General features: G+C 58.7%; 4 protein-coding genes across 13 annotated transcripts in view; 3 read left to right on the forward strand and 1 right to left on the reverse strand.

Annotated features, from left to right (window-relative positions):
• The window catches only part of TMEM94 (transmembrane protein 94), a 33,977-nt gene extending 32,619 nt beyond the window's left edge, over window positions 1-1,358 (forward strand). Inside the window, 1 exon segment of the mRNA XM_040456395.1 lies at window positions 141-1,358. Coding sequence (XP_040312329.1) covers window positions 141-213 — 73 coding nt within the window. The 3' untranslated portion in view covers window positions 214-1,358.
• Window positions 1,170-14,771, reverse strand: CASKIN2 (CASK interacting protein 2). Of its 4 annotated transcripts, none has more exons than XM_040456396.1 (20): window positions 14,641-14,771; window positions 12,955-13,497; window positions 8,769-8,820; window positions 8,140-8,237; window positions 7,597-7,742; window positions 7,402-7,497; window positions 7,185-7,315; window positions 6,899-7,007; window positions 6,497-6,605; window positions 6,158-6,252; window positions 5,708-5,969; window positions 5,467-5,588; window positions 5,315-5,375; window positions 5,146-5,237; window positions 4,830-4,940; window positions 4,650-4,751; window positions 4,399-4,537; window positions 2,753-4,234; window positions 2,441-2,663; window positions 1,170-2,015 (listed from the first exon to the last, which is right to left on the reverse strand). In XM_040456396.1, the coding sequence occupies exons 2-20, from the start codon at window positions 13,046-13,048 to the stop codon at window positions 1,925-1,927; spliced, it is 3,615 nt and encodes a 1,204-aa protein (XP_040312330.1). In that variant the 5' UTR covers window positions 13,049-13,497; window positions 14,641-14,771; the 3' UTR covers window positions 1,170-1,924. The 4 variants fall into 4 exon arrangements, with proteins under 4 accessions (XP_040312330.1, XP_040312331.1, XP_040312332.1 ...); XM_040456397.1 differs by having other exon boundaries at window positions 12,955-13,068; window positions 14,641-14,770; XM_040456398.1 differs by lacking the exons at window positions 12,955-13,497; window positions 14,641-14,771 and adding an exon at window positions 8,925-9,050.
• Window positions 14,772-15,832: 1,061 nt separating this feature from the next.
• On the forward strand, window positions 15,833-23,104 carry TSEN54 (tRNA splicing endonuclease subunit 54). 2 transcript variants are annotated; one of them, XM_040456406.1, is made up of 11 exons: window positions 15,833-15,923; window positions 16,049-16,213; window positions 16,315-16,378; window positions 16,462-16,545; window positions 16,870-16,968; window positions 17,973-18,025; window positions 19,530-19,631; window positions 19,763-20,493; window positions 21,560-21,620; window positions 21,973-22,089; window positions 22,605-23,104. In XM_040456406.1, exons 1-11 carry the CDS (start codon window positions 15,874-15,876, stop codon window positions 22,753-22,755), a joined length of 1,677 nt encoding a protein of 558 aa, XP_040312340.1. In that variant the 5' UTR covers window positions 15,833-15,873; the 3' UTR covers window positions 22,756-23,104. The 2 variants fall into 2 exon arrangements, with proteins under 2 accessions (XP_040312340.1, XP_040312341.1); XM_040456407.1 differs by having other exon boundaries at window positions 19,850-20,493.
• A 1,070-nt stretch (window positions 23,105-24,174) lies between these two features.
• The window catches only part of LLGL2 (LLGL scribble cell polarity complex component 2), a 35,558-nt gene continuing 31,953 nt past the window's right edge, over window positions 24,175-27,779 (forward strand). For 2 of the 6 annotated variants that reach the window (XM_040456401.1, XM_040456403.1), the window contains exon 1: window positions 24,192-24,384. The gene's annotated coding sequence lies outside the window, so the exon portion shown is untranslated. Of the gene's footprint in view, window positions 24,385-27,779 lie in introns of all 6 variants that reach the window. The other 4 variants (XM_040456405.1, XM_040456404.1, XM_040456402.1 and 1 more) reach the window with 4 other exon arrangements.

Genomic DNA, 27,779 nt, shown 5'->3' on the forward strand with positions numbered 1-27,779 from the left:
CAGGGTCAGGCGCGTTCCCCAAGCCTGTCACCTCCTGGGCACTTGCCCACTGCCTGGACTTCCATCCTTCTCTGGGGTCCTACCCTGTTCCCGGTCTGGGGTTCTGCTCTAACCTGTGCTTTAATCTCCTGCCCCACCAGGGTCCGGGTTCGCTACCAGAAGCGACAGAAACTGCAGTTTGAAACGAAGCTGGGCATGAACTCCCCCTTCTGAGCCATTGGCCACAGTGCCCATAGTTGCCCTGGTCCTGGGGCTAAAGCCAGACCAGTTTCTGAGTCTGGGGAGTTGGTATCGCGAAGGTTTCAGGGTTTCCTCTTGTGCCTCATGGCACTGGAGGCCCAGCTCTGTGTCAGACCCAGCTGTCATCCTGCCCCCTCCCCGGGGCTTAACCGTGGAGGAGCTGGTGAGCCATGGCCTCGGCATCAGGCCAGTCTGGTCTTGAATGTATGACCTAGTGCACTTAGTAGAGGGGCCCTTAGCCCCCTCCACCTGTGGGCTGCCCCCCTCTTTAGGGGCTCTTAACCCAGGGCCCTCTGCTCTGGGGTCTCCGGGCAGAGCCGTGAACTATGGGGCCAGGACCTCAGGGGTAGCAGCCGTGGGAGGTCCAGACAGGCCACTGTCGAAGGCAGCAGTGGTGGTGTATCCTCCCTGCACCCCAGCCTGTCTTCCTGGGGCAGGAGCCTGGATGTGGTTGAGTGTTTCCCCTCCCTCCTTCTACGGGGGAGCCTCACGCTCAGACCTGAAGATGAAGAGCCCGCCCTCCCACCCCCGACCCCGCCTGGCCCTGGCCCCTCTTCCTGTGCTGCCTTCAAGCTGGCCTCGAGCGTCAGTCTTGGGGATGTGGCCCAGGGCTCCTTTTAGCCCCCTGCCGTAGTTCTCGTGTGAGAATGTTTTTACTGGTGTATATTTTTTACTGGAAATGAGCCTTTTAGGAATGAATGTAGACTGGTTTGTATTAAAACTTGTAAATTGCCTAAGAAAAATCTGTGGCTGGTCCATGAGGCAGCCACTAAGGGGCCCACCCAAGACTTTGGCTGGTGAGGGAGCCCCGAAAGCGAGGGGAGGGCCCGAGCCTTCCTCCTTCCACACTGGCAAGAGCCCTCAGGTCTGGCTCAGGTGAGAACCCTGGGCTCGGAGGTCCACGGCACAGATCCAAACACACAGCCCGATCACGTGGAATGACACTTTCATTGGTGTTAGTTGGGAGAAGAGGTTAATGGTTACAGAGCCGGGGCCTGGGCCAACCAGATCAGGCTTCCGGCCCCGAGGTGGGCAGTGGGCACTCTTGCTGTGGTTCGAAGCCCCTTCCCTTGTGTCCTCTCAGGTGGTTATAGATAGAATAAATTCCATTTAAAATATATGCATTTCTCTCTGCTTAAAAAATAACATTTACAGTTGAAAAAGTTTGGACTTTGGGCATCTGTTAATCCCACTGCCCCCGTGCCCGCCAGCTTTGTCTCACTGAGGGCAGGCAGCAGCGGGAGCAGGGGCTGGTCTGGGCACCGCCACCGCCGCTGACAGCAAGCCCCTGGCTGCCTATTTCCATGTCCTGTGTATACCTGTGGGAACTGGGTCAGACACACAGCTTTCTCCAGCCTTTTAGAGTGCCAGGACAGCACGGCACAGTAGGCGTCAGTAGGTCCTCGGCACAGACACTTGAGACATTGGAGGTGGTAGGAGGGCAGAGGAAGCTCTTACCAGGGTCCCTGTCCACGGGGGCAGGGCTGTCTGGTCAGATTACACAGCGGGAGGGAGCCCTGCTGACATGTGAGGTTCTGACAGGTCCCCTCAGCCTGCCATGAAGACCGCCCCCTAGAGCTGCAGTGCTGACGGTCGCTGGCTTGGAGCAGCAGGGGGGACCCTCCTGGGGGCAAAGGCAACGGACGCTGCACTGCGCTGCACCGCTGACGGCTGCCAGAAAGTCTCAATCAAGCATGGCATCCAGCTGGTCAGCCAGGGCATCAAACATGGTGCTGATGTCATCCAGAATGTGCTTGGTGGAGGTGCCGGGAGGGCTGCAGCGGGGGAAGGACTTGGTCAGATCAGAATGCACCCTGCTGGCCCTGGGCGGGCAAGGGGCTGTTCCTGAACACCTGGCTGGTGCCAAGCACTTTGTGTGCCCCTTGCTTCTCCCAGCCTGCTGAGGCAGCAGGCGCTAGTGTCCATTTAGTGAGAGCTCTGGGGCCCAGGAGGAAGTGCTGTGCTCGAGCTCACGTGCCTCTAAGCGAGGCCCCCAGGATTCCCCCCAGGTCACATCTGGGGAACTTAAGAACCAGGGCTCCTCCTGTTTTAATAGGGGTCGCCCGGGCCTAAGGATCTGTCTGGGACCACCCCCCCTTCCCACATTCCCAGGACCCCGGGGAAGAGGATTCAGGGGGAGCTGTTCCTTCCCTGCAGCCTTCTCTCCCTCCCTGCCCACCGGGCACCCAGCGCCCCTCACCCTTCTCGTTCCTCTGTGCCAATGCTCTTCTCTGCGGCCCTTAATGCAGCTGCCAGGGATGAGCTGGTCTGTTCCAGTCTCTGCTGGGCCCGGCCAGAGCCCACAGCTCCAGTGCTCTCTGGCCTTGGAGGGGGCACGGGGCGGGGGCCGAGCCGAGGAGCCAGCTTAGGACCAGAAAATGCCAGCTGGGTGCAGGCCACAGACACAGGCTTGGGGGCTGTTCCTGCAGAGACAAAAAGGTTGGTCGTGACTTGGCTGGGCTTGACACAACCCTTGCAAACACTGCCCCCTCCCGCAGACCCTGCCTCGTACCTGCACCTGGCACCTTGATGAGGGCAGCGGGGGTTGATGAAGCTGGGGGCTCAGTCTCCCCATGCCGCCAACTGCCCGCCGAGTTCTCCAGAGCAGGCCCAGAGCAGAGGGGAGCAGGGGGCTGGGCTGGGGAGCCGGAAGAAAGAGGGGCTGGAGCTCCCTGAGTTGGAAGGCTGCTAGGGTCAGGCCGGGGAGGGCTGGGAGAAGCTGAGGAGGGGGCCTCGCCGGGGGTCTGGGAGGGAAGGAGGACAGCGGGGCTGGGCGTGGCACTGGCCACTCCAAAGGCCAGAAGTGCCGTCTGCAGCGGCTCTCTCTCCCGGCATTTGGGCCTCCGCTTAACAGTGTCTGATTCTGTGAGGTTGAAATCGAGGCCAGCGGGCACAGGCGTCTCCCGGGGTGGGGGGCCAGCTGGCTTCGGCCGCTGTTTGATAGTCAGGTTCCCCTCCTCGGCAAACGGGAGCCCTTCTCCTGAGCTGCCCCGAGATGGGGGCGTCCCCTCAGGTCCTGGCTCCTCCTCCTCTGTGTCCGACACGGGGCCAGCTGGGGCAAGTGGGCCGGGGGGCTCTGATGGGCCAGTTGGTTCACTTAGTGTTCGCCTTCGGGGCACAGAGGCCCCCTCCTTGGGCCCCGGGCTTCCGTCTAGTGGAGGCGGCTCCGTGGTGGGGCCAGAGACAGAGCTGAGGCGTTTAGGGGGTGGGGGCGGAGGGCCTTTGCGTCGGGCACGAAGGGCAAAGGACTGGCTGCGGGGGGCCCCTCGAGCTGGAGTCGGGCTAGGGCTGGTCCGAGCTAGGGCACTGCGTCCCGGTCGCCGAGTGAGGGTGGCGTAGCTCCCCAAGGCACTGCCCACTGGCCCTTCAGCCTCTCCCTCTGCTTCCCCCTCGGTGGGGCCGGGGCGGCTTAGGCTATGGGACCGGCGCTTGGGCCGAGGTGGGTCTGGAGGAGTGGCGGGGGGACCAGCCAAGTAGGAGAAGGCACGAGGTGCACCAGGAGGTGGCCCCGGGGCTGGGCTGGAGGGTGAGCCCTGGGGATACATAAAAACATAAGGCGGGGGGCCTTGACCAGGAAGTGGGGAACAAAGCTTAGGGGGCCGCTCTGTGCCCTCTGGAAGGTTCCTCTCCTGTGGGGTGCTCGGGTCTCCACCACTGGGCTGGGGGGCCGGCTGTTCCTGGGAGTGACCGGACCCTCGTGAGCGTGCTCCAATGCTCTCCTGGCTGGGAGAGCGGGCAGGGGGCAGGGGGAGGGGCTCGGGGCCACCCCCAGCCATGGCTGCCTGTAGCTCTGGGCTCAGCTCACTGCCCTGAAAGGTGAGGAGGCGTGGGCCAGCTGCAGCCGGACCGTCCCCATTCTCCAGCCCCTCAATGGCCATCAGCTCCGGGCCTCGGGCTAGACGGCGGCCACCTTCAGCTGGGGCCTCCCCCTGCAGTAGGCCCCGCCGAAGCTCGGCCAGCCGTTTCACTCCCAGCATAAGCTTCTTCTGATGACCTGAGAGGGGACGGGTAGAGGCAACAGGGTTAGTGGGGGCTACAAAGGGTCACCTTGGTCCCCCTGGGATCCCATTCTCCCTTCTGGGCCTGACCCCTGACATGTTTTAGACACCCTGGGAGTCACGTGGGGGCCCGGCCACAAGGCCCCAGGGCAGTCCTCACCGAGCTTGTTGACCCCGATCTCTTGCAGCTCCTCCCAGGTGAGGTCGGCCACCAGCCCCATGGAGTCGTAGCCACTGCTCACCAGCTGCTTGTGGTACTGCGGCAGCCCCAGCGCGCACAGCCACTCCAGCAGGTCCGCCTGGAAAAGGACCCCAGTGGAGCCGGGTCCCCAGCCAGCCTCAGCCCCCAAGCCAGGAAGGGCCCACACAGCCATGGCTGAAGGTGGGTGCTGGCACCAGCCACCTGCTTACCGGGATGTAGTTGGGCAGCCACTCGGCGATGCTGAGCTGAGCAATCTCCGAGGCGATCTTCTTCCTGTGCCCAGGCTTGGTGACCCCGATGGCCGTCAGGTCCTGCCACACAGACTCGTGCCGTTAGGCCCCCTCCGGTACCCACTGGGCCCTCTGCTGCCTTCCTGCTGTGGCACCTACCTCAGGCGTCATACGGCTGATGGTTGGCACGTCGTAGCCAGCCTGCAGGAAGTGGGCGGTGTAGCCTTCCAGCTGGAACTCACTCAGCCAGTTATGAATGGCCTGCGCATCCTGTGGCGTGCGGGCAGAGAGTGAAGTTAACAGAGCGGGGTCTATGGAGGAAGAGCCGAGGCTGGGGCCCAGCCATCAACCCCAGCCTCCCCCCGGGGCCCGGCCAGAGCAGGGGCTTGAGTCCATACTGAGGCCCATCCCACGCCGGGCCCACAGCCCACTTCTCAGTGCGGGGGGGTGGTGGTGGGGGGGGGGGGTGTCACACCTTCCCCTCCAGCAGCTGCTCCGGCCTCACGTCCTGGGTGAAAAGCTGTTCCCCAGAGTGGTAGTTGACCAGAGGGCGGTGGCTCAGGTTGTCTTCAAGAGGGAAAGAAATGGAATCAGGGGTGGCAGGATGGAGGAGTGCCCGCCCGGGTACCATTTCCCCTTCCTACCTGCCAGGGATGGGGGGTGCAGTCCTGGCAACACCTGGTCCTCTCCGGGGGAAGGCAGTGGCTAGAGACAGGACAGGAGCTACTCAGCACGTCGGGGAGCTGACAGCAGGGCGGAGGGCTCTGTCCCAGCCCCAATGCCCCCTCCCTCCTACCTGAGCATTCTCAATAAGAAGGCCGGTGCCATGGCCGTTGGTTCCCTCGGAACTCTGCCCGCTGCCGGCACTGCGGATGCTGCCCACGCTGCCCTCGCTGCCCACGCTATTCCTGTCACCTGCTGCAGGGGCACAGGCAAAGGGGTTAGAGCCCCATTTGGCCTCACCAACAGCTGACTGGCAGCTTGCCAAGACCAGACACCCACCCCAGTGCCCAGCATTGCCCTCTGGGAGGATGTACCTGGGCTATCTGGGCTGAGGCCCACCCGAGGGAGCTGGCCATAGGTCAGAGAGTGCAGGGGCTCATCGGCAGGGGGCTGCTGTGTCCGAGAGAAGCCTGGGCGGAGGGGGGTGGGCACCGATGGGAGGCGGGGCGCGAGGATGCCCACTCGCTTGCTGACCACCTCCACGATGCCTGGGGGGAAGTAGCCCACACGGTCCGTGCCCCTCTGGCTCTCATGGATGTGGCCCTTCCAGCGGCCGTCGGGATGTTGCTCAAGCACCTGAGGCAGATGGGGCATGGGGGGGGTGATGGCATCGATCACTTCCTGCACCAAGCAAAGGCAGGCAGCCAGCCCTATAGCCATGGTCCAGCTTTTCCTTTCCCCGCAAGGAGCTGATGCCCAAGTGCACCCACAGTTCTGCCCTTCCTGCCGGCATCCGGCCCAATCCACCTGTACCGGGGCCTCACCGTGATGACATCCCCTGCCCGGACATTGAGAGCAGTGGGATCGTGGAGGTTCCAGAAGTCCTTGAGTGCTCGGACCTTCAGGATCCCCGAGGCCTCTGAGAGAAGATACAGGGCTGGCATCATCTGAGGGTCCTTAGGGTGTCTTCCCACCCCTCCTGTCCCTTTCACGACCCTCCCCCAGGTTCCCGTTACAGCAGTCCCCTGACCAGCCCTAGGTTTGGGGGTGTGGCATCTTGCTCCTGGGACATTGCTCCTGCTCCACTTCCTCGTACCCACTGGAGTGGCTCTGGCCACCCCCTCCCCCAACCCTGGGCTGGGTCTCCCCTCACACACACTCACCACGCAGCAGCTGCTTGATTTCTCGGCTGGCCTGGGAGGTGGTGAACTGATTCACAATGTCCAGTGCCGTCTGGTTATACGTGTTCCGAATGTTCACATCCACCCCGCCCTGGGTGCACAGTGTGAGCACACACTAAGAGCTTCACTTACCACTTCCCCCAGTCCTCGTGACTACCCAGGAGGTGAACGGTACCCACTACTTTCGAATTTTACAGACGAAGAAATGGAAGCTCAGAGATAGGATCAAGGACGAACTCAAGGTCATTCAGCTAGTGACAGGCAGAAGTGGGGCTTGAACCAGGTCTGTCTGCTTTCCAGTCACAAGGCCACTGCTTACCCAAACACCACCTTGTGGGTGGAGACCCCCTCCCGCGTGCGGGCTGCCTGGGTGCCCACACTTACCTCCAGGAGCAGCCGGACTACCTCGGTCTTGCCATACAGCGCAGCCTCGTGGAGTGCGGTGCCTGTCTTGGTCTGGCGGTTGATCTCGATCCCAGCTCTCAGGAGCTGCCTGTGGCGTAGGGGCGGGGGTGAGTCACGGGGGTGGTGGGGGCAGGGGAGGAAGCAGACTGCCCCCGGCTGGGAGAGTGATCCAGAGCGAGAGTGAAGAGGGCGGCAGGGCACCGAGGGGACATCACCCATTCCACAGGAAAGGGATGAGGAAGTGGGGGTGGGGGGCGGTGGGTACCTGATGACCTCTCTGTGGCCGTTCTTGGCAGCCAAGTGCAGGGGCGTGGTGTAGTTGGGGTCACACGGGTCCTTGGCCTCACCCTCCAGCAGCGCCACACACAAGTGACTGTTCAGTAGTAGCTGGGCCACCTGCAGCAACCAGCACCCAGGTTGGGCTTCCTCCTGAGACCCCACAGATGCCCACGCCCTGGCACCCTAAGGGCTACAGGCCTCACCTTAAGTCGCCCAAACTCGCAAGCCAGATCCAGGGGCGTCTTCTTTGCCTTGTTGACCAGGCAAGGGTTGGACTGATGCTGGAGGAGCATTTCTGACTGGGGTGTAGGGAGCGGAGTGAGGCGTCTGGCCTGGCCAGCGCCCCCCACCCCCATGCCCCGGCCCCAGCGCCCCTGCAGGCAAACAGGCTCTCATACCACTTCATAGTGTCCGTACTGGGCAGCCAGATGCAGCGGGATCTGCCCATCCAGCGAGGCGGCGTTCACGGCCGCGGAGGCCCGCAGCAGCAGCCTCACGGGCTCCAGCCGGCCTTGCCAGGCTGCGTAGTGCAGTGGGCGCATGCCTGCAAGGAGGGAAGGCGGATCGGAGGAGGTCCTGGGATGTGGTGGGGTCAGGGGAGGGAACTGAGCAGACGGTAGAGCCACCCTAGCTGCAGGGGGAGACGGACCCAAGGGCGGGGATGCTGGCTGGTCAGGGAAATGTCTGGTCGCCTGGGGCTGAAGTCAGAATCCCACCTTGCCCACCATGGGTGATTCCTCATGACAGGAAGGTAACCTCAGCCTCCTCATCTGGAGAATGGGGTGTTAGTACCACCCACTACCCCAGAAGGCTGTGAAGATTAAAGAGGTAAAGCATCTGCAGGCCAGAGAAGCTGTGCCAACACGTATTAGCATTGCTAGAGTGTAGCAGGAGCAAACTCTGAGCACAGGGTCTGGCTAGGGGACACACCGGGGTCTCACCATTGCTGTCTTTGATGTCAACGGTGGCCTGAGCCTCCAGTAGCAAGGCTATGAGCTCCAGGCTGCCCCCCAAGGCGGCATGATGGAGGGCAGAGAATCTGGTGTGGTGGGTGGGACACAGGGCAGGGGTGTTAGCGAGCGGTGCCCCACCCCCCAAATCCTGGTCTTCCACACCAGACTCATCCTGGAGGCTGGCAGGGATGAGTTACTTGCCCACTGTGCCCCCGCTCCCCCACCCTGCCAGCCCTGCCGTGGGAGCGCAGAGCAGCGGGCTACAGCATGAAAGGGCTCAGTGTCTGGGCTGAGAGGCCTGTTTGTCTGGCCTCCCCCCCCAGCCAGCCCAGGGGAGGGGGCCGTGGGAGCAGGAGCCCGAGGGCTCCTACCCTCTGGGGAGAAAAAGGGGGCCTAGCAGGAATCTGACCCAGGAGGCCCCTCAGAGAGGCACCAGGGCTCCCTCCCCTCACTCAAGGATAGCTCCACAGGCAGGAGGGTGGGCAGGAACCAAAGCTCTCAGCAAACACCATTCAAGGGCCAAGTTTGAGAGGGGAAGGGATTCTAGGGCCCAGGGCTTTCCCTTTACCCCTCCCCCACCCCCACAGCTCTCGAGGGGGACAGGGGCTCACACTCACCCATCAGCATCCTGGTAGTTGACGTTGAGTCTCTTCGTGGAGCCGAGGAGCTCTGGGGGATCAGAGCAGAAGGCATCAGGACACGTTAGAATGATCCGCCCTTACCTGCATCCTAACCAGCGCTCCCACCCCACCCTGCTCCCTAATCCAGCTGACCTCTTGGTGTGCAAGAAAGCACCTGCCCCATGGCCCTTCTGTGATCCTGTCCCTGTGGTTCCCCACCCGGCCGGCCAGCCCATCAGCTTGAGGGCACCCGGTGCAGGGAGCTGCTGCAGCAGTGGCCTGGCTTCCCTGGGCCCCCAGCCCAGCTTGTTTATAGAGCCAAAGGGGGCGGGAAAGGGGGGGACTGGCATGCCGTGCCCTCAATGGACAGGCCCACGAATGCATGGTTAGCATTCCTGCCTGAAAGGGCCAAGGAGTGTCTCATTGTCCCACTGGGCCGAGGGGGCTGCGAGAGAAAGGAGAGGGGCACTAGATGCTGGAGGGTTGCAGGGCAGATGCCAGGACTGGGCCCAAGCCCGGGGACATCCCTGAGTGGAACGTGGTGAAGAAGGTGGCATCAGACAGAACCTGCGCTGTGCCCAGCTCTGCCATGTACCGGCTGTGAGATCCTGAGCAAGTCACTTAACCTGCCGGGCTTAGTGTCCTCATCTGTAAAATGGGCCAATCACAGAACCGGCTCACCAGGGTTGTGAGGATAATGCCTGACCCTCGTCAGCACGCCAAAGATGGGAGCCGCGGCCCTTTAGGACTCCTTACACGTTAGCCATCAGGGCCCACATGCCGTCCTCTGGTACAGTCCCCCCACTGGCGCCTGTCAGGGAGATAACTGCTGATTCTGCACCCACAGGCTCCCCAGCAGAGATGTCCACGCCCCGGGCACAGGGCTCTCTACGGGGTGGTGGCCAGAGGAGCCAGGGGCACGGGCAGGCCGCTGGTTCATCCCTGTCAGGAATGGTGACAGGATTCAGGCAGGTGTGCTCCAGGCAGGGGCCAGGACACAGGAGGGGGCGGTCCTTGAGGGGGAAGGGGAATGTCTGTCACAGGCGGGCCCCTGCCTCCTGCTGGAACCCACCCTTGCTGGGAAGGAGGAGGCCTGGCTCAACCCAGGCTGGGCAGGGTGCCAAGCATGCTGGTCCAGGCCTGCCCTCCAGGCCCTGGTGGGCCCCTGAATACCCCAGCAAGACAGGGCTTCATTCCAACAGGGAGGGATCGACGCGATAGTGAGGAGCACGGGATGGGGAGAGAGGGGACTAGCTACGTTTAGGGCTGAGCCGAATTCAGCTATGTACTACGCAGAAAAGGTAAATACAGAGCTGGGCAGTGACAGAAGGGGAGAAGGGGTGGGGCTGCTGGAAAGAAACATAGGCCTCCCAGCCTTCCTCGAGGCCCCTTGGAAAGCCCTTGTCACACAGAACCATTCAGGGCAATGGAAAGGAAAGGGGCTTTAGAAGCAGGAAGTGTGTGGTCCAAAGTCTCCCCCTTACTGGCTGCACGACCTTGGCCAGCCAGGGTACCTCTCCGAGCTTTGGTGAAGACAACGAGGTCAGCGGGGAGGACACACAAAAAGTCCCTCCACCTGCTGCCAGCCTGGACAGTCCGGAATGGGGCAGCTCAGTGGTGAGATACAGCCCCTCCGGGGAGTGGCAGGACAATGTGACAGGAGGGACAGGAACAGGGGCAGGGGCAGGCTGGGTGGCTCTGTTCTTTCCAGAACAATGGCCGGAAAGGCGGTGGGGGAGAGGCTCAGAGTGACTGGGCTTGGGACCTTGGCTGGAGGGCGGAGGGTCCTGGTTCCTGGCAGTGGCTCCAGGCACTTCCCCTGCATCACAATCTTCTTCCCCGGCCTGGCTCTGGGGGTAGAAGGGTCACTCCTGATTTAGGCTCAGCCAGAGGATGTGAGCTCACTGGGCCACCCTCAGCCCACCCCATTTCCTCTGGCCAGAGAAGGAGACAGCTCAGAAAAGGGAGCAGGGGAGGGAGAGAGGGCAGGGTTGAGGCCAGGGCAGCTGCTCCTCTCTCCTCCCAGCCACCTGCTCCTTTAAGAGGACCTGGGAGGGCAGGGAATGCCAAACCACCAGTGACCAGATATCAAATGGAGGAGGCTGAGGGAGCACCTCTCTTTGGCCAGCCAGAAGGTTCTAGCCATCCACCAGAAGGATAAAGGGGAACCCTGGCACCTCCCTTTCCATCAGTTTCCTCTGCCTCACTGTAATATGGAGTAGGAGTTCCCAGCCTCCCTTCTGAGAACTGTTTTAGAGTCACCTGGAGACCGTTTTGATTTGCAGAGTCACAAGACCTCTAGGATGATTCTAACTCTGAGGAAGAACAGGGAGTTGGCACTTTCAGAAAAATCACTAGGTAATTCTGACGGGCAGCTGAGTGCAGGAGCGAGGAGGGAGGACAGGGACCCTGATCTGCCACACAATGTCTGTGTGACCTTGGGCAAATCACTGAACCTCTCTGAGTGTCAGTTTCCTTATCTGTAAGGTAGATGTAGAAATACCCATCTCACAGGGAATTGAGGGATTATAACATCTCGTAAACTGTGGGGTCTGCAAACATAACCTTGTGATCTCCTTTTTGCACCAGATTTCCTAGCTTCTCAGAGGACTGGGAGGGGAGGCTCAGTGCCAGGGCCTCACAAGGAGGCCCAGGACTCTGTCACTCTGTGGCCATGCCTACATTCTGTACAAGTCTCCTTGGGGGCTGAGAGAAGAGATCTCTTCCCCCATTGGCATTTTCCCTGGGGCGGGGCACCTTCCCAGGGCCTAGGAGTCTGGCTGTGAGGTTCCCGCCACCAGCCTCCAGACCCCACCCACTTGCCCTCCCGAGGGCCTCACTTTGAGGCCCCAGAGCCGTGAGGCCAGCAGCAGCTCAACCAAGGCCCTACTGGGCAGGTCGCCAAAAACAACACAGAGGTGAGGGGAGGAGGGGGAGTGGTTCCCACTCTTGGGCCTCCAGGGCCCTCCCAGGACCTCCTTAGCACCTTCCTTCCATCTGCTCAACCTGCATCTACTTCCCCAGGGCACAGAGACCACTCGCTGCCAGCGCCCCCCACCCCAGCCACTATTCCCATCTCCCCATACCTTGGGTCTCCTGCCCTAGTGTGCGAGTGGGTGCACATACACGTGTACAACTCCCAGGCCCTTCAAATCCATCCTTCTGGCACCCCAAACTCCCAGGTGTGGGTGAGGATAATTATATGTCTTCACATAGTCTGGGGGGCCCCTTCCTGTGCTTGGGGCTATAGCCCCAGCACTCTGAAGGAACCTTCCCACACCCAGCCCCAGTCTGGTGGCAGGGGCTACCTCCTGCCCCTGCTGGTCTGGGAACTCAGAACGAGTCCAGTGTCCTCCTGGGACTGCCCAGAGAGCTTGCCCTGAAGTCCAGAGGTCCACTCTCCTTGGAGGAGTGGGGTGGGGAGGGGTCTCACCACAGAGGTACCCAAGAGATGGGGCTCGGGTGTGGCCACCCATGCATAGAGCCCCTGTAACCCCGTCAAGACTAGAGACCCAGGCTTTGGAGAAACCTCTAGAGAGTTAGCTTTGGCCACACACACACCCCAGGGGATACAGACAGATATGTCCAGGGGAAAGGGGCTTTAGCAAGAGCTGAGATAGTGGTAAACTTTGTTTTAAAGCAGTAGAGATCTCTTTTTAAAAGCTATCTTACAGGCATCCCCACTACGCTGACATAAATGCAGAGATGCTGTTGCTGAATTGGGGGATGGGGCTGAAGCTCTAGCTATTCAGTCTTTCCCAACCCACTGCCAGAAATCTCGTGGCTCCTCTTCAGAAAAACCACCTGCTAAAGGCAACTCCATGAGGGCAGGAATTTTGGTCTGTTTCATACACTGCTGCGGCCCAGTGTGCCTAGAACAGAGCCTGGCACACTGTAGGCACTCAAAAAACCCTTGAATGAATGTATTTCAACCCTTTTACTTTACAGGTGAGAACACTGAGGCCCAGAGAAGTTAAGTGATTTGCCTAAGGTTACACAGCAAGGGGTGACTCAACTTCCTCTCTGGCTCTCTCACAGAGGCATTCCTTATACAGAATAAGACAGTCCTCCTACTCAAGTCCCCAGATCACAGTGATCCCCAAGCCTCTCTCTGTGGCCTGAGCACACAGGGGAGGGTCTCAGCTAGACAGTCACCCCCCCCCACCCCCCACCAAGCACTCACTTGTTTTTGCAGCCTTGACTTTAGCCACCAGTTTCTGCACACCAGTCACATCTCCATTCTTGACAGCGAGGATCAGGTCCTGTTCACGACCCATTCTGGTCCCTGGGCTGGGATCTGGGATCAGGAGTCCGGGGCAGAGGCAGGAAAACTTTAGGTCTAAGCCAAGGTCTCAGGGTACCATGCTTTGGCCCTTTGGAGGGCCAGGTGTCCTGGGGGAGTGTGTCTGGTGTCCCAGGCAGTGGGCTTCTTGTTAGGCACTGATGGGTACTCCCTCAAGGTGTTTCGTGAGCTGCCACCACAAGCAGGAAAACCGATCTCTGAGGGGGTGGAGGCTGCGTGGAAATCTGGACAGATATCTGCTTGCAGCGTCTGACGGCCCAGGGATGGGCTGGGGCTGGGCACGCCGATCTTCCCAGTGTGGCTCAGGAGCACCGGCGCCCACCCAGAGAGCAGCCAGCATTCCCTCGGGCCTCGGGCAGCAGCAGTGGACAAATCTCAAGGGTCTGGAAAAGGTGCAGTGCCTCTGCTGAAGGCGGGCCAGGCCTGCAACGGTCCCAGAAGTGGGGCTCAGAAGAGGAAGACAGGGCTTCCAGGGAGCCCCCAAGCCCCCCTAGCTGCCCTTTTGAGTCAAGGAAGGGCCAAGCCACTCAAAGCGGGGAGACAGCTGCCAGGCATGAGAGCAGTATTTGGGGGAAGGAGGTGACTTTCTGGGAGGGGGAGGCTGAGTCACTGAGGCCCCAGGGCACCTGGCAGCACCTCAACCTGGGGGCAGGAGGGGCCCTGGCAGCACGACACACTCGGGCAGGCTGGGCCAGCAGCCTGTTCTCCACAGCCTGGGGCTCTGACACCCACAGACAACTGGTGGGCCAGGAGGTGGAGCCTGGAAGGGTCAGGCACAGGCAGGCGTGCAGGGGTCACTCCCTGTGGAAGGTGCCTGCCCCCAGACTCCTCCCAACCGAAGCTTTACAATAATAGCTGGATGCCCTAGCCCCAGGCTCTTTATGAATTCAAAGGGTGGGGTGGAGAGCTTATAGCTCCCCATTTCTGGCCGGGGTCGGCCTGCTGGACAGGGAGGCTTTACAGCACCTGTTGCTGACCCATCCTCAACCCTCGCACGGGATGAGGAAGCAGCTGGGCAGAGAACAGACAAGAGCTGGGGTACTGTTTGCAAATGGGGCTGCCTGGCCCCCCAAGCCTGAACCTGAGGCCCGGAGCTCCGAATTCGCTGCAGAAAAGCTTACGTCAGTTTTCGGTGGCCAGGAATTTGTTGCCCAAGTCCTGTGGCATGAGACCCGCGCAGGCCTGGGGCCCTGGCTGGGGTCTTCTTACTCCCAGAACGTCCCAAGCCCAACCCAGATGGCACTCCTGCTCTTGCCCGCAGCCGACATGGGAGGAGGGCGCCCCTGGTAGAGCTTGGGGTCGGGCTGGCTCCCCCGCCCCCCGGAATGCCAATTCAGCGCCGCGCAACCCCCCAACCCAGCCCAAGCCAGGCCGACCCGGGGAACAAAGCGGCGGGAGCGACCGGGAGAGCCAAGCGCCGAAGGGATTGATGCATGAGGACGGAACACGGGCGCGAGGAGAACGGAAGGAGCAGAGAGACGAAGGCGCCCGCCGATCGCGAAAGAAAAGTTAGTTTGTGCCCGCCCTCAAAGGTGCTGACCACCAGCGCAGGCCCCGCAGTCTCACCTCTCCCAGCTGCCCCGCCGGGGGTCCGGCTGGCCTGGCTCAGTCCCTGGCACTCTGGACCGTGGCTCCCACTGCCCCCCTTAGCCCCTTTCTCCTCCTTCTCCTCCTTTTCCAAGGCCGGCTCGGCGCCTCCCGCAGGAAATCCCGCCCCTCCCCCCTCCCTCCCGCCGGATCGGGAGCAGAGGGACCGTCCCGGCCGCGCAGTCGGACTGTCAGTCAGAGCCTGCGGCCCCGCCCCCATCCGTGCCCCGCCCCGCCCCCAATAGCTTTCGTCCGCCCTGGGCACGCTGGCCCGGTCAGCGCATGCGCCCAGGTGAACGGGCCGGGGAGGGGTGAGAATGCGCGCCGCGGTGTCCCTGTTGCGGAGCCGCTGCCACCTGGGGCCCTAGAGTTCAGACCTAAGGGCGAGATGCCCTGCTTATGACTGGGTGGCAGAGAAGACGTTATGTGAAGGGGTCTAGAAACCGAGATGTGGGGACCCCACTTGGGAAGCCCCCTTCCTTTTCGCCCTTCGCCCCTACTGGGACTCCCACGGTGACCTCCGCCCACGGCCAGAGTCGCCGACTCAAAGTCGCTGGTTAGAGCAATGGTGCCACCTAGCGGACCATGTCGGAGAGGCCCACGGTGGCTGTTGCAGGGACCCCAGCCTCCAGGAGGTGCTAATGACGGACCGGAGTGGCGCTTCAGCACCATCGTGGGCCGGACAGCTCCTCCCGCCCCCGGCCCTGGAAGCCCGGCTTCTGAGCCCCTCGGAAGGGACCCAATGGTAGACCGAGAAGGAACTCCGAACCTACCCAGACCGCATCTGACAGCCCACGATGGCCAGTCTACGAGGCTGGAATGCGAGAACCCACAACTCTCCCTTCTCTAAATCCTCCTTTCTTCCCTCCTTGTCCAGCCTGAGTGGTGGAGACTAAGCGTCCCAGGGCTAAGGAGGGGAAGATCACTCATTTATCCATACTACACTCTCAGACGCCGGGTTCCTCAATTTTTACTACAGAGGAGCCCAGGGCAGGGCTGGGGAGGAGAGGAGCTCCTACAAATCCAGAAACCTGCAATCTCTCTGTCCCCGGAATCGAGGCACAAGTTTATTGGCAACGGTAAGTCAGGAAGGTGGGAACCCGGTTGGTTGAGCCCGCAGCGGAGGCAGGATCCGCGGGCGCTAGGGCCCTGCGGATATCAGGCGGTGGGCGGGCCGAGGGCGGTGCGCGCGCAGCCGCAGACCTCGGCCCGATGGAGCCCGAGCCCGCCGAGGTGGAGGTTCCCGCCGGGCGCGTGCTCAGGTGCGTTCTGGCTCGGGGAGGCGCGGGTCACGCGGAGAGGGCGTGGGGAAGGGGGACGGGAATCCGGGACGGGACCCGGCGGCCCTGACTGTGCGCCGCTGACCCCACGTCCCTTCCTTCCCCAGTGCCCGGGAGCTCCTCGCCGCCCGCTCGCGGTCCCAGAAGCTGCCTCCGCGCTCGCATGGGCCCAAGGACTTCCTCCCCGACGGCTCGGTGGCCCAGGCCGAGAGGCTGCGCCAGTGCCGCGAGGAACTGTGGCAGCTGCTGGCGGAGGAGCGCGTGGAGCGCCTGTAAGGGGGACGGGCCGGGGCGGGGCCGGGGCAGGCGGGGCGGCCGGACCGCGTAGACTTCGCGGGTGGACTGAGACCGACTCCTCCCTACTCTTCGCTAGGGGCAGTTTGGTGGCTGCCGAGTGGAGACCGGAAGCGGGCTTCGTGGAATTGAAGTCTCCAGCGGTGAGCTGCCGGGCTCAGGGAGAGAGACCTGCCTTCTCTGCCTTTCTGGCTCCTTTGTGACATTTGCTCTGGGTCCTACACAGGGTAAATTCTGGCAGACCATGGGCTTCTCAGAGCAGGGCCGGCAGCGGCTTCACCCCGAAGAGGCCTTATATCTGCTGGAGTGTGTGAGTGGGGCCCCTGGGGGGTGAGGGAGGGTTGGGACCAAGGAACCGAAAGGACATGTTTTTATTGGAGAAAAAGTGTAGATGCAGAGGAGTATTCGAGAAGCTTGTAACCTGAATTCCAGAGCCAGAGACAAGAATACCGTGTAGAGAGCAGGGATTCCCGTCCAAAGCAGTGGTGCTGCTCTCCTTTCCCGGTTGGCCATATTCTTGCTGTGTGATGCTGGGGGCGGGGAGGGGAGAGGGAGCCCATATATCCCAGCCTGGAAGTTGCCCCGCTGGGTGTGCCACCACAGCCACAAGGTGAGCTGTTGACCCCACTTCCAGGGCTCCATCCAGCTTTTCCACCAAGACCTGCCACTGTCTATTCAGGAGGCCTACCAGCTACTGCTGACTGAGGACACCATGACTTTCCTGCAATACCAGGTATCTGCCACCCTCTCCCAGGAGAGGAGTCACCCATCCACCAAGTCAGTGAGGATTTGTAAGTACCCATGAGGTTCTAGACAGGACAGGCGAGGGCTCTGCTCTCATGATGCTTGCTTGCATCCTAGTGGCAATGGGTAACAAGTGAGCAAATCAACTGAACGATTTGACTTCACAGAACCAAAGGCTAGGAAGAAGACAGAGCAGGGTAACAACCCAAGGCTAGAGACAAATGTGGACATCACGAGCACATGGATGGTGTTTAAAACCACAGGGCTGTATGGGAGTGTAGCCAGAGTAGAGAGCTGTCTGAGACCTGGAGCACTCTGGTGTGAGGAGATGGGGTGTGGGGGCGGGGAGAACCAGAAACAGGGACTGAGGAGTGTCTGACAGCCCAGGAGAAAAACCAGGAGGGGTGGTATCATAGAGGCCGAGAGAAGGACAAAGTGGGTGGCTGTGTTGAGGCTGCTGAGAGATCAAGCAGGATGGGGGCACTCCTGTATACATCTCTCTGATGCGGGCATTAGAACACAAGGATGGACATGGGGTTCTTTACCAAAAACCACTCCTACTGTACCCCTGTCTGTGGAGGTGTAGGGCTGAGTGGCAGCGGTGGGGGGTGGGCTGTTTACCACCTTTGCCACCTTCTTGTTCCCGTTGTAGTCAGGAGCTTCACTCTGGACAGCTCTGGTATCATAACGTTCTAGGGTGTGGTTCTTTTTCTGCTTCATCAGCTATTGTTTTTTGGGGATTCCACACTTAAATCAAGAAAGTGCTAAATGTTATTTGTGCCCAGAGTAAGGTAAGCAAGAGACAGGAATTCAGAGACTGAGACCTTTGTTTGGGGAGGGTGTGTATAATGGAGTATGGTCCAACCCATGCCAGGGTTTGGAATCGGGGTGTGCAGGAGGGGCCGGGGGGGGGGGTGGGGAATGGCTCCCGATTGGAGGAACCATTTGGTGTTTTCAAAAGTGGACGTCTGATCTTTACTTTTTCTCTTTGAGGTCTTCAGCCACCTGAAGAGACTGGGCTATGTGGTTCGACGATTCCAACCAAGGTAAATCCCGATCCCATCTTCCTCCCGTTTGTTCTAATCCTGGGACCTGGTAGACAAGCCCCAAAGTGGAAAATGGCCTCTCCTTGGCTGGAGACATGGGCTCTGTTGGAAATGCTGTATTGAGAGGCGCATTGGGACAAATCTGGGTCATTTCAGCTTATCCCGGGCTATCACATTGAGCCCCATCTTCAGCCTGTTCGCTCCACAGGTAACAAGTGAACGCTTGCAGCTCACGACAGGTCCCTGGCATGTAGCTGTAGCACTAGAGCCGTGCCTTAATCGGGGTGCGAGCACACTTGATGAGGGCGTGCCTGAATGAAGGACCAAGTGAGGAATTAACAGTTGAGTTGGGTCTCACATACCTTTTGCCAAGTTAGATGTTCTTTCTTTCTGGGGCCTCTAAAGATCATCACCTTAGTAGCCCAGCGTTACTAAGAGTCATAGAGATGATCAGCCTTAGAGTGGAAACTGGTACAGCCTTCACTGGTTCACAGTACGTCGCGAAAGCTCTGGGACAGCCATGTCCTTTCGTTCCTGAAAGTGGGATATATCCTAAGGAAATAGTCACAGATGTGTGCATAAGTTCACCTGTGAGAATGTTCAGTCATTTGACAATACTTGTTGATCGCTTGCTGGGTGCCAGGCCCCGGCTCATTGCTGAAGAAAAGCAAAATCACTGCCCCCACAGAATTTGCATTTAGCGGGGACGTTACGTGAAGCATCATCACTTTGCAAAATGGTAAACTTGGAAACATCCTGTGAGTTCGACGGGGAAGGCATGGTCACACAAATTATAGTTTATCCTTTAGAGCGGCACTGTCTGGTAGAACTTTCTACGGTGATAAAAACAGTCTATGTCTACGCCATCCAATATATGTGGCTTTGCAACTGTGGGACTGAATTTTTGTCTAATTTTCATGGATTTAAATTTAACCTTAATGGCTCCTTGTGCCTAGTGGTGGGTACCATTTGGACAGTGGAGTCTTAGCGCCACAAAAAATCATGGCAGGGAAGAATGCTATAGTGGTAAGGGGCCGTGTCTGTAATATATATTCTTAATATAAAAAAGACTAAATAGCAGTATGTTAGTACAATGTCATTTTTTGTAGAAAAAAACATATGGAGACAGTATGTGTGTTACAGGAGTATCTGTGGTTTTGTTCATTTTTATTTTTCTGTATTTTCCAAGTTTTCTAGTTCTCTTGATTTTTCTCACCAGTGATTAATCATTTATTGCTGGCTCTGCAGGAGCCCGGGTTCCAGTAAGTCTCTGTTCAGAGGTGCCATTGGTGAGACCCAGAGGCCTGGGCAAAGATGCATGGGCAGGCCCCTGTGATTGCCCCCATTCAGCTCGCTTGCAGGTCTGCCCAGGGCCTTTGCCTTGGCGTGTGGCTTTGACCCTGGCCCACCGACTTGTTCCTCTGGGCCAGTCCCTCACAGATTCCACTGGGAACTCCAAAGTGAGGAAGTCGATCTGTTGCCTACCCAATTCTCAACCCCACAGCTCCATCCTGTCCCCTTATGAGAGACAGCTGAACTTGGATGGCAGTGCCCTGTGCTTGGAGGATCGGAATGGCAAGAGGAAGAGGAGGAGCTCCAGCTCTCGGTAATGCTCCCCATGTGGCCACACACACCCCCAGGGAGTTCTGGGGAGCGGAGCTGTTGAGGGAATGCTCATTTTAGGAACCCTGGAGAATGCATTGTCTTAAGAGCTGGGTTTGGGCGGCTCCCTTGTAGGACCCTGGAGGCAGTAGGCGTGCGTGGGACGTGTGCACTTCAGCAATCAGGAGCAGATGTGCTGGATTTCCTCCCCACGTCCCTCAGGTCCATTAATAAGAAGGCCAAGGCCCTGGAGAATCCCCTACAGGGGGTGGATGAGACAACTGAGAGCCTGACAACCTCCAGCCCACCTCCCTGCAACCAGAACAGCCGATGCCCAGAGGAGAAACCTCAAGAGTCAAGCCCTGTAAAGGGTCCAACGGGTCCCTCTCTGCTTTTGGGAGCCCTGGAGCCCTGGCCTGGCCTGGCCAACGAGGGGGGTGGGTGCAGCCAGCAGAGTGGCAAAGTAGAGAATGGGGTCAAGGGGGTTCGTAAGCCACGCTGGAACTTTGAGCAGATTTCCTTCCCCAACATGGCTTCAGACAGCCGCCACACCCTCCTGCTGGCCCCAGCCCCAGAGCTGCTCCCGGCGAACGTCGCTGGGCGGGAGACAGATGCTGAATCCTGGTGCCAGAAGCTGAACCAAAGGAAGGAGAAGCTCTCCAGGCGAGAACGGGAGCAACAAGCAGAGGCCCAACGCTTCCGGGAAGATGTAAACGCAGATCCCGAGGTGCAGTGCTGCTCCAGCTGGCAGGAGTACAAGCAGCTGCTGCAGCGGAGGCACCTGCAGAAGAGCCAGAGCCGCCCCGCACACCTGTGGGACCAGCCGGTCCACCCCTTGCTGAGTCCTGGCCAGGCAGACTCCCCAGGTACCCCCTCACCCTGCCATAGCCCCACAGGCCCCTGGCAGCTGAGGCATCCTAACGCTTTGAAAGGGGGTATGGATTGACCACGACTAATTGAGGCTTAAGAAAGATGGGACCGAGAGAGCTGTCAGTGGAGTGGAACCCACAAGGACAGTCTGTTCTGGAAAGCAGCAAAAGGACCCACGTGGGAAGGTTTGGAAATGGCAAGTCTGTGTCCGGGGAGGGGCCAGGAGGAATGAAAACTACAACTAGAGCCTTAAAAATAATAAGATGCACGTGGATGGCTCTGCCACCAGCTAGCTGTGGTCCCCTGTTCTCCCAGCTCTGTTAGAGGAGAACAAGGAGGTGCCATCTTGGCCAAATAAAAGGAAGGCTTACTGTGTATACCCTGCACATTTAAGGACAGGGAACTGAGCACTGGGTGTTGTACGTAAGTGATGAATGACTAAATTCTACTCCTGAAGCCAATATTACACTATATGTTAATGAACTAGAATTTAAATAAAAATCTGAAGGAAAAAAATAGGGAACTGACAGGGCAACAACTATATTAACAGATTCAGGAGACTGTGATCTTTTATAAGAACATGGGAGATTCCAAGTAACTAGATTAGGTTTGCCAGATGAGTTCAATTTGACTTTCAGATAAACAGCTAACTTTTTTTAGTATAAGTATATTGCAAATATTGCATGAGACATACTTATAATTAAAAAAAAAAAAAAAATCTAAGTCCGGCAACCGTAAACTAGATGGCAGATTCAGAAATGTCAGAGGAGTCTGTGGATGGTGGACTTCTCTCCCCAACACGTTTTCTTTTTTTTTTTAATGGCTATTTATTTATTTAGAAAGAGAGAGAGAGAAAATGTGTGCAAGCAGGGGAGGGGCAGAGAGAGAGGGAGATACAGAATCTGAAGCAGGCTCCGGGCTCTGAGCTGTCAGCACAGAGCCCAATGTGGGGCTCAAGGTCATGAACCGCGATATCATGACCTGAGCTGAAGTCAGACGTTTAACCAACTGAGCCACCCAGGCGCCCCTCCAACATCTTATTTTGACCTTATGTCCTTACAGCCACAGTGCTTCAACATATCTCTGTGCTGCAGACCACACACCTCGCCGATGGAGGTACATGGTGAGTTTCCAGGTAGTGCCTGTCTCCATAGCACCTGGGCTGCCAGCAGGAGTTGGCAGCTGGGATTTGACTCCTAAAGTTGGGCATGAGCTGGGGGATCATTCCAGGGACCCTTAGCCTGGCTGATATTCTAGGGGAGAGGGAGGGATGAGTGGCAAGAGGTAGATTTAGCCCGAGGGTTGAGATAGGCAGCTGAGCCTCCCTCTGCCTAAGTGGCACCTCACAGCAGGACCTCAGTTCCCCCTGGAGGAGGTCTCTTCCTGGAACTGGAGGAGGAAAAGCATGGCATGGAAAGGAAAGGGGGAGGAGTAGGAGATTCCCTGTTTCTTAAGGTTTCTCACTCTGTCTTCAGGTTGCTAGAGAAGTCTGGAGGCTTGGAGATCAGCTTTGACATTTACCAGGCTGATGCTGTGGCCACATTCCGAAAGAATAACCCTGGCAAGCCCTACGCCCGGATGTGCATTAGTGGGTATGAGACCATTGAGCCCTACCCTCAGGTTATTGCCAGTTCTCTTGTAAACCAAGTGGACGTCCTCTCCATGTCCCTGGGCAGTCTGGCAATCTGAAAGAAACCAGAGGTCCAGAGAGCCGTGACTGACCCAGGGCCACACAGCCAGTTAGTACTACAGGAACTGGAGCTTTCCCAAATCCTCAGCCCTTATTCCTGGCGTTTTTGGTAGTCTCTCTCCTGTGCCAATGTAGTGCAGGGCTCACCCAGTCGGAGGGATATGAATCAGAGGGATTCACAGGCTAAGAGTGGTGAGAACCTTACTTTTCCTAGCCCCCTCATCCACCCAAGGCCCTGGGTTGCTCTTGGAGAACTTACCAGAGCTATGCAGTTTGCAGACAGGAGACTCCAGCGCCAGACTTCTTGTACCCCCAACTCCTGTCTTACCATCTCCCTTCCCTGGCAGCCTCAGAGGGCTGGGTCTCAAAGCTTATGGTTGCCTATGTCTCTGTCTCAGTCTAACTTTATCCCTACAGATTTGATGAGCCAGTTCCAGATCTCTGTACCCTCAAGCGGTTGTCCTACCAGAGTGGGGACGTTCCTCTGATCTTTGCCCTGGTGGATCATGGAGACATCTCCTTCTACAGCTTCAGGGACTTCACGCTGCCCAGGGATCTGGAACACTGATCACACTGCTCTGGCAGGGCTTGGGACCTGCCCTGGGGAACCTGGACTGTCTACTCTCAGGGACCATCTCAGCTGCCTCCTATACCCAGACTCTGACCTGTAGCTTCAGGAGCTAGTCTGGGCCTTGGCCCTGGGTGTCTGATGCTTGCAGGAGAAAGATGCCATGCCCCCTACCTGGCTTCCATAGCCCCATGCCTGAGATCGCTGCCTTGCAGTGATCCCCTTGGAACTCAGGACTAGATTTCAGAGACCCAGCGGGGTGGGGCAGAAGAGAGGACTCTGTGCCTTTAAATGAGAGGGTGCCTGCTTCGTGCGATAAAGCCAAAGCCATTAAAAAATAGATCCATTTTCTGCTGTGACTGGAGATAGTGAACAAGTCCCCAGCCCGATCCTGGGAGTGCAGAACAACACTCCCTCTCCCTCCATCGTGTGGTCCGTGGGAGCTATCCCCCAAGGCTTTCACCTCTGCTTTGCAGACCCACAGACAGCGAGGCCTTCTCTGGTGCAGAAGCAAAGAGAAATACTGGGGAGGGCAAGAACGCGACCCCGCACCTTTGTCAGGGCCTGCAGCCAGGGGACGGGAAGTCACAGACCTAGTCTTTTCGGCTTACTGCATGGCAGTCCGTAGAGGGAGGCTGGCCTCGACGGGGCCTTCCCTGAATGCAGCAGAATCTGGGCAGAAGGGCGGCGGAGAGGCACCATGTCCGTGTGGCTTGAACCCTGGCGGCTTCGACTCGTGCTGTGTGTGGAGTCTGCTATTCGTGTCCCCGGCCTCCGCGCCCCTTCCCTTCGCCCTTCCTCGCTCCAACCCGCTCGCCCTTTGTGCTAAAAATTCTGGTCAATGTTGCGGTCTGTCCCTTGGGGCATCGGACACCTTCCTGCCTCAGCAGCGACTCAGAAGACGGGGGTCCAGGCTTGGGGCCCACTCCGAGAGGAGGCGCCTCGCGGCGACACCCCAGTCCCCGGGGCCACCACGCTCTAGGGCCCCGAAGGCTGGCCTTCTGTCCGCGGGTCACCGGCTCTGAGTGGGCTGGGTGTTCTCGGGAAGAGCCGGCCTGGCTACGCCCCTCCCACAGCCGCTTAGGGCCGGCGTGGGGGAGGGACGGTTCCCTTCTGCGGTCCCGCCTGGGAGGTGGCTAGGACAGCGGCGCGTCCCAGGGACTATTTCCTCCTCCCGGACGCGGCAGGACACTGGGCGCGGCGTGCGTCGTGAGTCCAGGTGAACGCAGGTGAGGCCGGGGGGCGGGCCGGCAACGCCTCGTGCATATTCACGCGGGCCGCGGTCCCGCCCCCCGCCTTCCCCCGGGACGTGGATTGGCCAGAGAGCGGCCACCGCCCGCCTCCCGAGGGCGCCCTCGCTGCACTCCCGCCCCGTCGGCGCAGAAATGCAGGGGGCGGGGCCAGTCCCGGGGGCGGGCCGCTGGGGCCCGGCGCTCGCGGCCCCGCAAGCCCTCCCGGCTCGCCCTTTATGTAAATAGTAGCGGCTCCGCCCCCTGCTCGCCGCGCCGGAGGTGAGCAGGAAGGAGACGGCCGCCCAGCAGCCCGTGGGCCGGCGGCGGAGTGAGCGGAGCCGGCGGCGGGAGCCGTGGGACGCCGAGGCCTCGGGCGGGGGCCGGCCTGGGGCTCCAGGTGAGGCGCGGGCCCGGAAGCACCTAGCCGGGTCCGCCCCCTCGGGGCGCCCTCCACTCGGGGCGGGAAGGTTGGGGAGGGCCGGGACCCCTGGTTTCACGGAGCGGGGCGGGGAGAGCTGTACAGGTCCGCTCGCCTAGCCCTGGATCCCGTGGCTCCGTTCGTCTGGGAGAAAGACACCTGTAGGACTTGCGGCTGGAAACTTTTCTGCCTGATCCGCGTGCGTTTCCACGATTTGAGCTTCGGAATTGCCCAGTAGCGTTGGCTTGGGGAAACGGGGAAACAAGTGCCCGGCCGGGCTGTGAGTGCAGGAGGTCACCGCCGGCGGGGGTGGGATCCCCGGGCCTTGGGCCCCACGTGCAAGGCGCCTGGCCCAGGAGGCCGGCGACGCGCGTCTCAGGTAGCCCGCTGTCTTCGAGCAGCGGCCGGAGCACGTTACCTCGGCGGCTTAGTCCCTGCCCCTGCCATCTGGGCCCACTCCCGGCCGGCCCTTTGTGCCTCCTAATCCCCGGACGCAGGAAGCCCGCGGGAGGGACTTCGGTCTCTGGGCCTTTCTCCGCGTCTGGCGGCTTTGGACACCTTTAAGGGAACGTTTGGAGATCCAGTAGGTTTTCCACAACGACGCGGGTGGGGTTGCGTTGCGATACGTCGGGACTTGGTGAGGAGTGAAAAATATGGTCTTGCCAAAGCGTGCAAAGTGTGCTCTCGGTTTGCCCCCGCTGGACACTTTGTACACACGCGCAGCTTTGGCAGTGAGAACTGACTAACCAGGAGAACCGTGGCGTGGCCCCCTCAGGCTCTCACCTGAGATACGAGGAGCTTTGGGTGAGGCGGCGGGCCTTGGACTCCGGGCCCCTTCCGGTGGGGATCGTGTGCCAGATGCAGGGCGTCTGAACCGGGGCTCTTGGGCTCTTGGGATCTTACGCAGAGTTTACAACTCAAGGTCCTGTCAGGCCGCAGAGGGGATTGTGAACAGGGAGGGGAGCTGGGAGGGAATGAATGTCAGGGATACGGGAACCCCCAGGTGGGAAGAATGAAGAGGTAGTCTAGAATAGCTGTGGCCCATCCCGGGGTCACAAGGGCTTTCCAGGAAGACAGTCTGTTGTCTGTGTGAGCTGAGGCATTGGGAAGGGTCCTCGGACACATGGTCCCACTTCTTTATCTTATCTGGTTTTCTTAAGTGATCTGCCCACAGTGCTTACCTATGGCAGTCAAGACTCTAACCCAGCTCTGGGGGCTCTGACCGCTGCTCACTCCTCTTCTCCAAAGTTAGACTAGGCCAATCTCTGTGGGGGCCGATGGACAGTGTTTCCAGTGTCTGAGGTCAGCCTGCTTCCCTACTGTTCCTTGAGTCAATGGAGTGTCCCCTTTGGTGGCAAAATAATATAATTTCAATAACTTCATAATTTAGCACTTAGGAACTTTTGAATACAATGGCATTAAAAGAATAAAAAGGCCCATAATCCCAGATGAACGGTTAGTTTAAAAAATTAAAAAGGCGGTAGGAGCCTGGGACACCTGGGTGGCTGAGTCGGTTAAGCGTCCGACTTCAGTTCAGGTCATAATCTCGCGGTCAGTGGGTTCGAGCCCCACATTGGAATCTGTGCTGACAGCTCACAGCCTGGAGCCTGCTTCAGATTCTGTGTCTCCTTCTCTCTCTGCTCCTCCCCCTCTTGTGCTCTGTCTCTCAAAAATGAATAAACGGGGGCGCCTGGGTGGCGCAGTCGGTTAAGCGTCCGACTTCAGCCAGGTCACGATCTTGCGGTGCGTGAGTTCGAGCCCCGCGTCAGGCTCTGGGCTGATGGCTCAGAGCCTGGAGCCTGTTTCCGATTCTGTGTCTCCCTCTCTCTCTGCCCTTCCCCCGTTCATGCTCTGTCTCTCTCTGTCCCAAAAATAAATAAACGTTGAAAAAAAAAATTAAAAAAAAATGAATAAACGCTAAACAAAAAATTTAAAAAACAAAAGGAAGTAGGAGCCCATTGTGGGGAAAGTAAAACGTTTTAGAAAGTGTAAAATAGGGGCGCCTGGGTGGCTCAGTCGGTTAAGCGGCCGACTTCGGCTCAGGTCATGATCTCGCGGTCCATGAGTTCGAGCCCCGTGTCGGGCTCTGTGCTGACCTCTCAGAGCCTGGAGCCTGTTTTGGATTCTGTGTCTCCCTCTCTCTGACCCTCCCCCGTTCATGCTCTGTCTCTCTCTGTCTCAAAAATAAATAAACGGTAAAAATTTTTTTTTTTAAAAATTAAAAAAAAAAAAGTGTAAAATAGTCTACGGACATACCACCCTGAACGCGCCCGATCTTGTCTTATCTCAGAAAGTGTAAGATAAGAGGCATAACTCCCTCTTGCCTGACAGTCTTTTTCCTTAAACATGGTGTTAAGTTTTTGTGTCTTTCTGGACAGCAGGTGTAGTTTTGGATCATGCCTTGCTGATTTTTTGCTACATATACATAATCTTGACTCAGTCACTTAACCATGCCAAGCCCCAGCGAGCCTTGTTGACAGGAGAATGAAAAAAATGTCACGAACACGCGTGGCCTGGTTTATAGCAGGCATGGGGGTGTGTGTGAGCTGCTTAAATTCCCCCATAAAGCATAAAAAGCGTCACCTGTGGGCCTCCAGGCAGACTCCTGAGCCTTTTGGACAGGCTTGATGAGTTGTGAGGGAATTTGGCTTCTTTGTCCAGATGTCAGCTGAGAAGCCCTGATTTTTTTTTAAATATTTTATTTTATTTCTTTAAATTTTCAGGGGCGCCTGGGTGGCGCAGTCGGTTAAGCATCCGACTTCAGCCAGGTCACGATCTCGCGGTCCGTGAGTTCGAGCCCCGCGTCAGGCTCTGGGCTGATGGCTCAGAGCCTGGAGCCTGTTTCCGATTCTGTGTCTCCCTCTCTCTCTGCCCCTCCCCCGTTCATGCTCTGTCTCTCTCTGTCCCAAAAGTAAATAAACGTTGGAAAAAAAAAATTTAAATTTTCTTTTAACATTTATTCATTTTTGAGAGACAGGGAGGGGCAGAGAGAGAGGAAGACACAGAATCCGGAGCAGGCTCCAGGCTCTGAGCTGTCAGCACAGACCCCAACACAGGGCCCGAACCCATGAACCATGAAATCATGATGTGAGCCAAAGTCAGACACTTAGCCACCCAGGCGCCCCAAGAGGTCCTGATTTTTGAAAGCCTCTGGAAGTCAGAACTTTTAAAAAGCAAATATTGTTCCTTGAAACTAGGGAGGCAGAGGGAGAGGACAGTGGCCTCTTCTAACTTTTCACCTTGCATTTCTGTGGCCCTTGGTACTTCCCCCTGCTCCCTGGAAAAGCCAGAAGTGAGGCATGGTAGCCAGACCCCAGCTGGGGGCCTTTCCTGGGAGGAAGAGGGTATACAATCTAATCTTTTTGCTCAGCAGA

The sequence above is a fragment of the Herpailurus yagouaroundi genome, unplaced genomic scaffold (assembly GCF_014898765.1).
Source record: "Herpailurus yagouaroundi ecotype Mexico unplaced genomic scaffold, PumYag 217, whole genome shotgun sequence".
In the NCBI taxonomy this organism is placed as follows: Eukaryota; Metazoa; Chordata; class Mammalia; order Carnivora; family Felidae; genus Herpailurus; species Herpailurus yagouaroundi.

Bases quoted from the DNA above. Each gene is read 5' to 3' on its own strand.
- CASKIN2 (XM_040456396.1), bottom strand. From the start codon at position 13,048: ATGGGTCGTGAACAGGACCTGATCCTCGCTGTCAAGAATGGAGATGTG. The intron at 7,743-8,139 runs GTGAGACCCCGG...CCCTCCTTGCAG, and splicing joins TGACATCAAAGACAGCAATG to GCATGCGCCCACTGCACTAC. The intron at 5,970-6,157 runs GTGAGGCCCCGG...CATCTGCCTCAG, and splicing joins GGGCAGGGGATGTCATCACG to GTGCTTGAGCAACATCCCGA.
- TSEN54 (XM_040456406.1), top strand. From the start codon at position 15,874: ATGGAGCCCGAGCCCGCCGAGGTGGAGGTTCCCGCCGGGCGCGTGCTC. The intron at 16,379-16,461 runs GTGAGCTGCCGG...GGTCCTACACAG, and splicing joins TGGAATTGAAGTCTCCAGCG to GGTAAATTCTGGCAGACCAT. The intron at 16,969-17,972 runs GTATCTGCCACC...TTTCTCTTTGAG, and splicing joins TGACTTTCCTGCAATACCAG to GTCTTCAGCCACCTGAAGAG.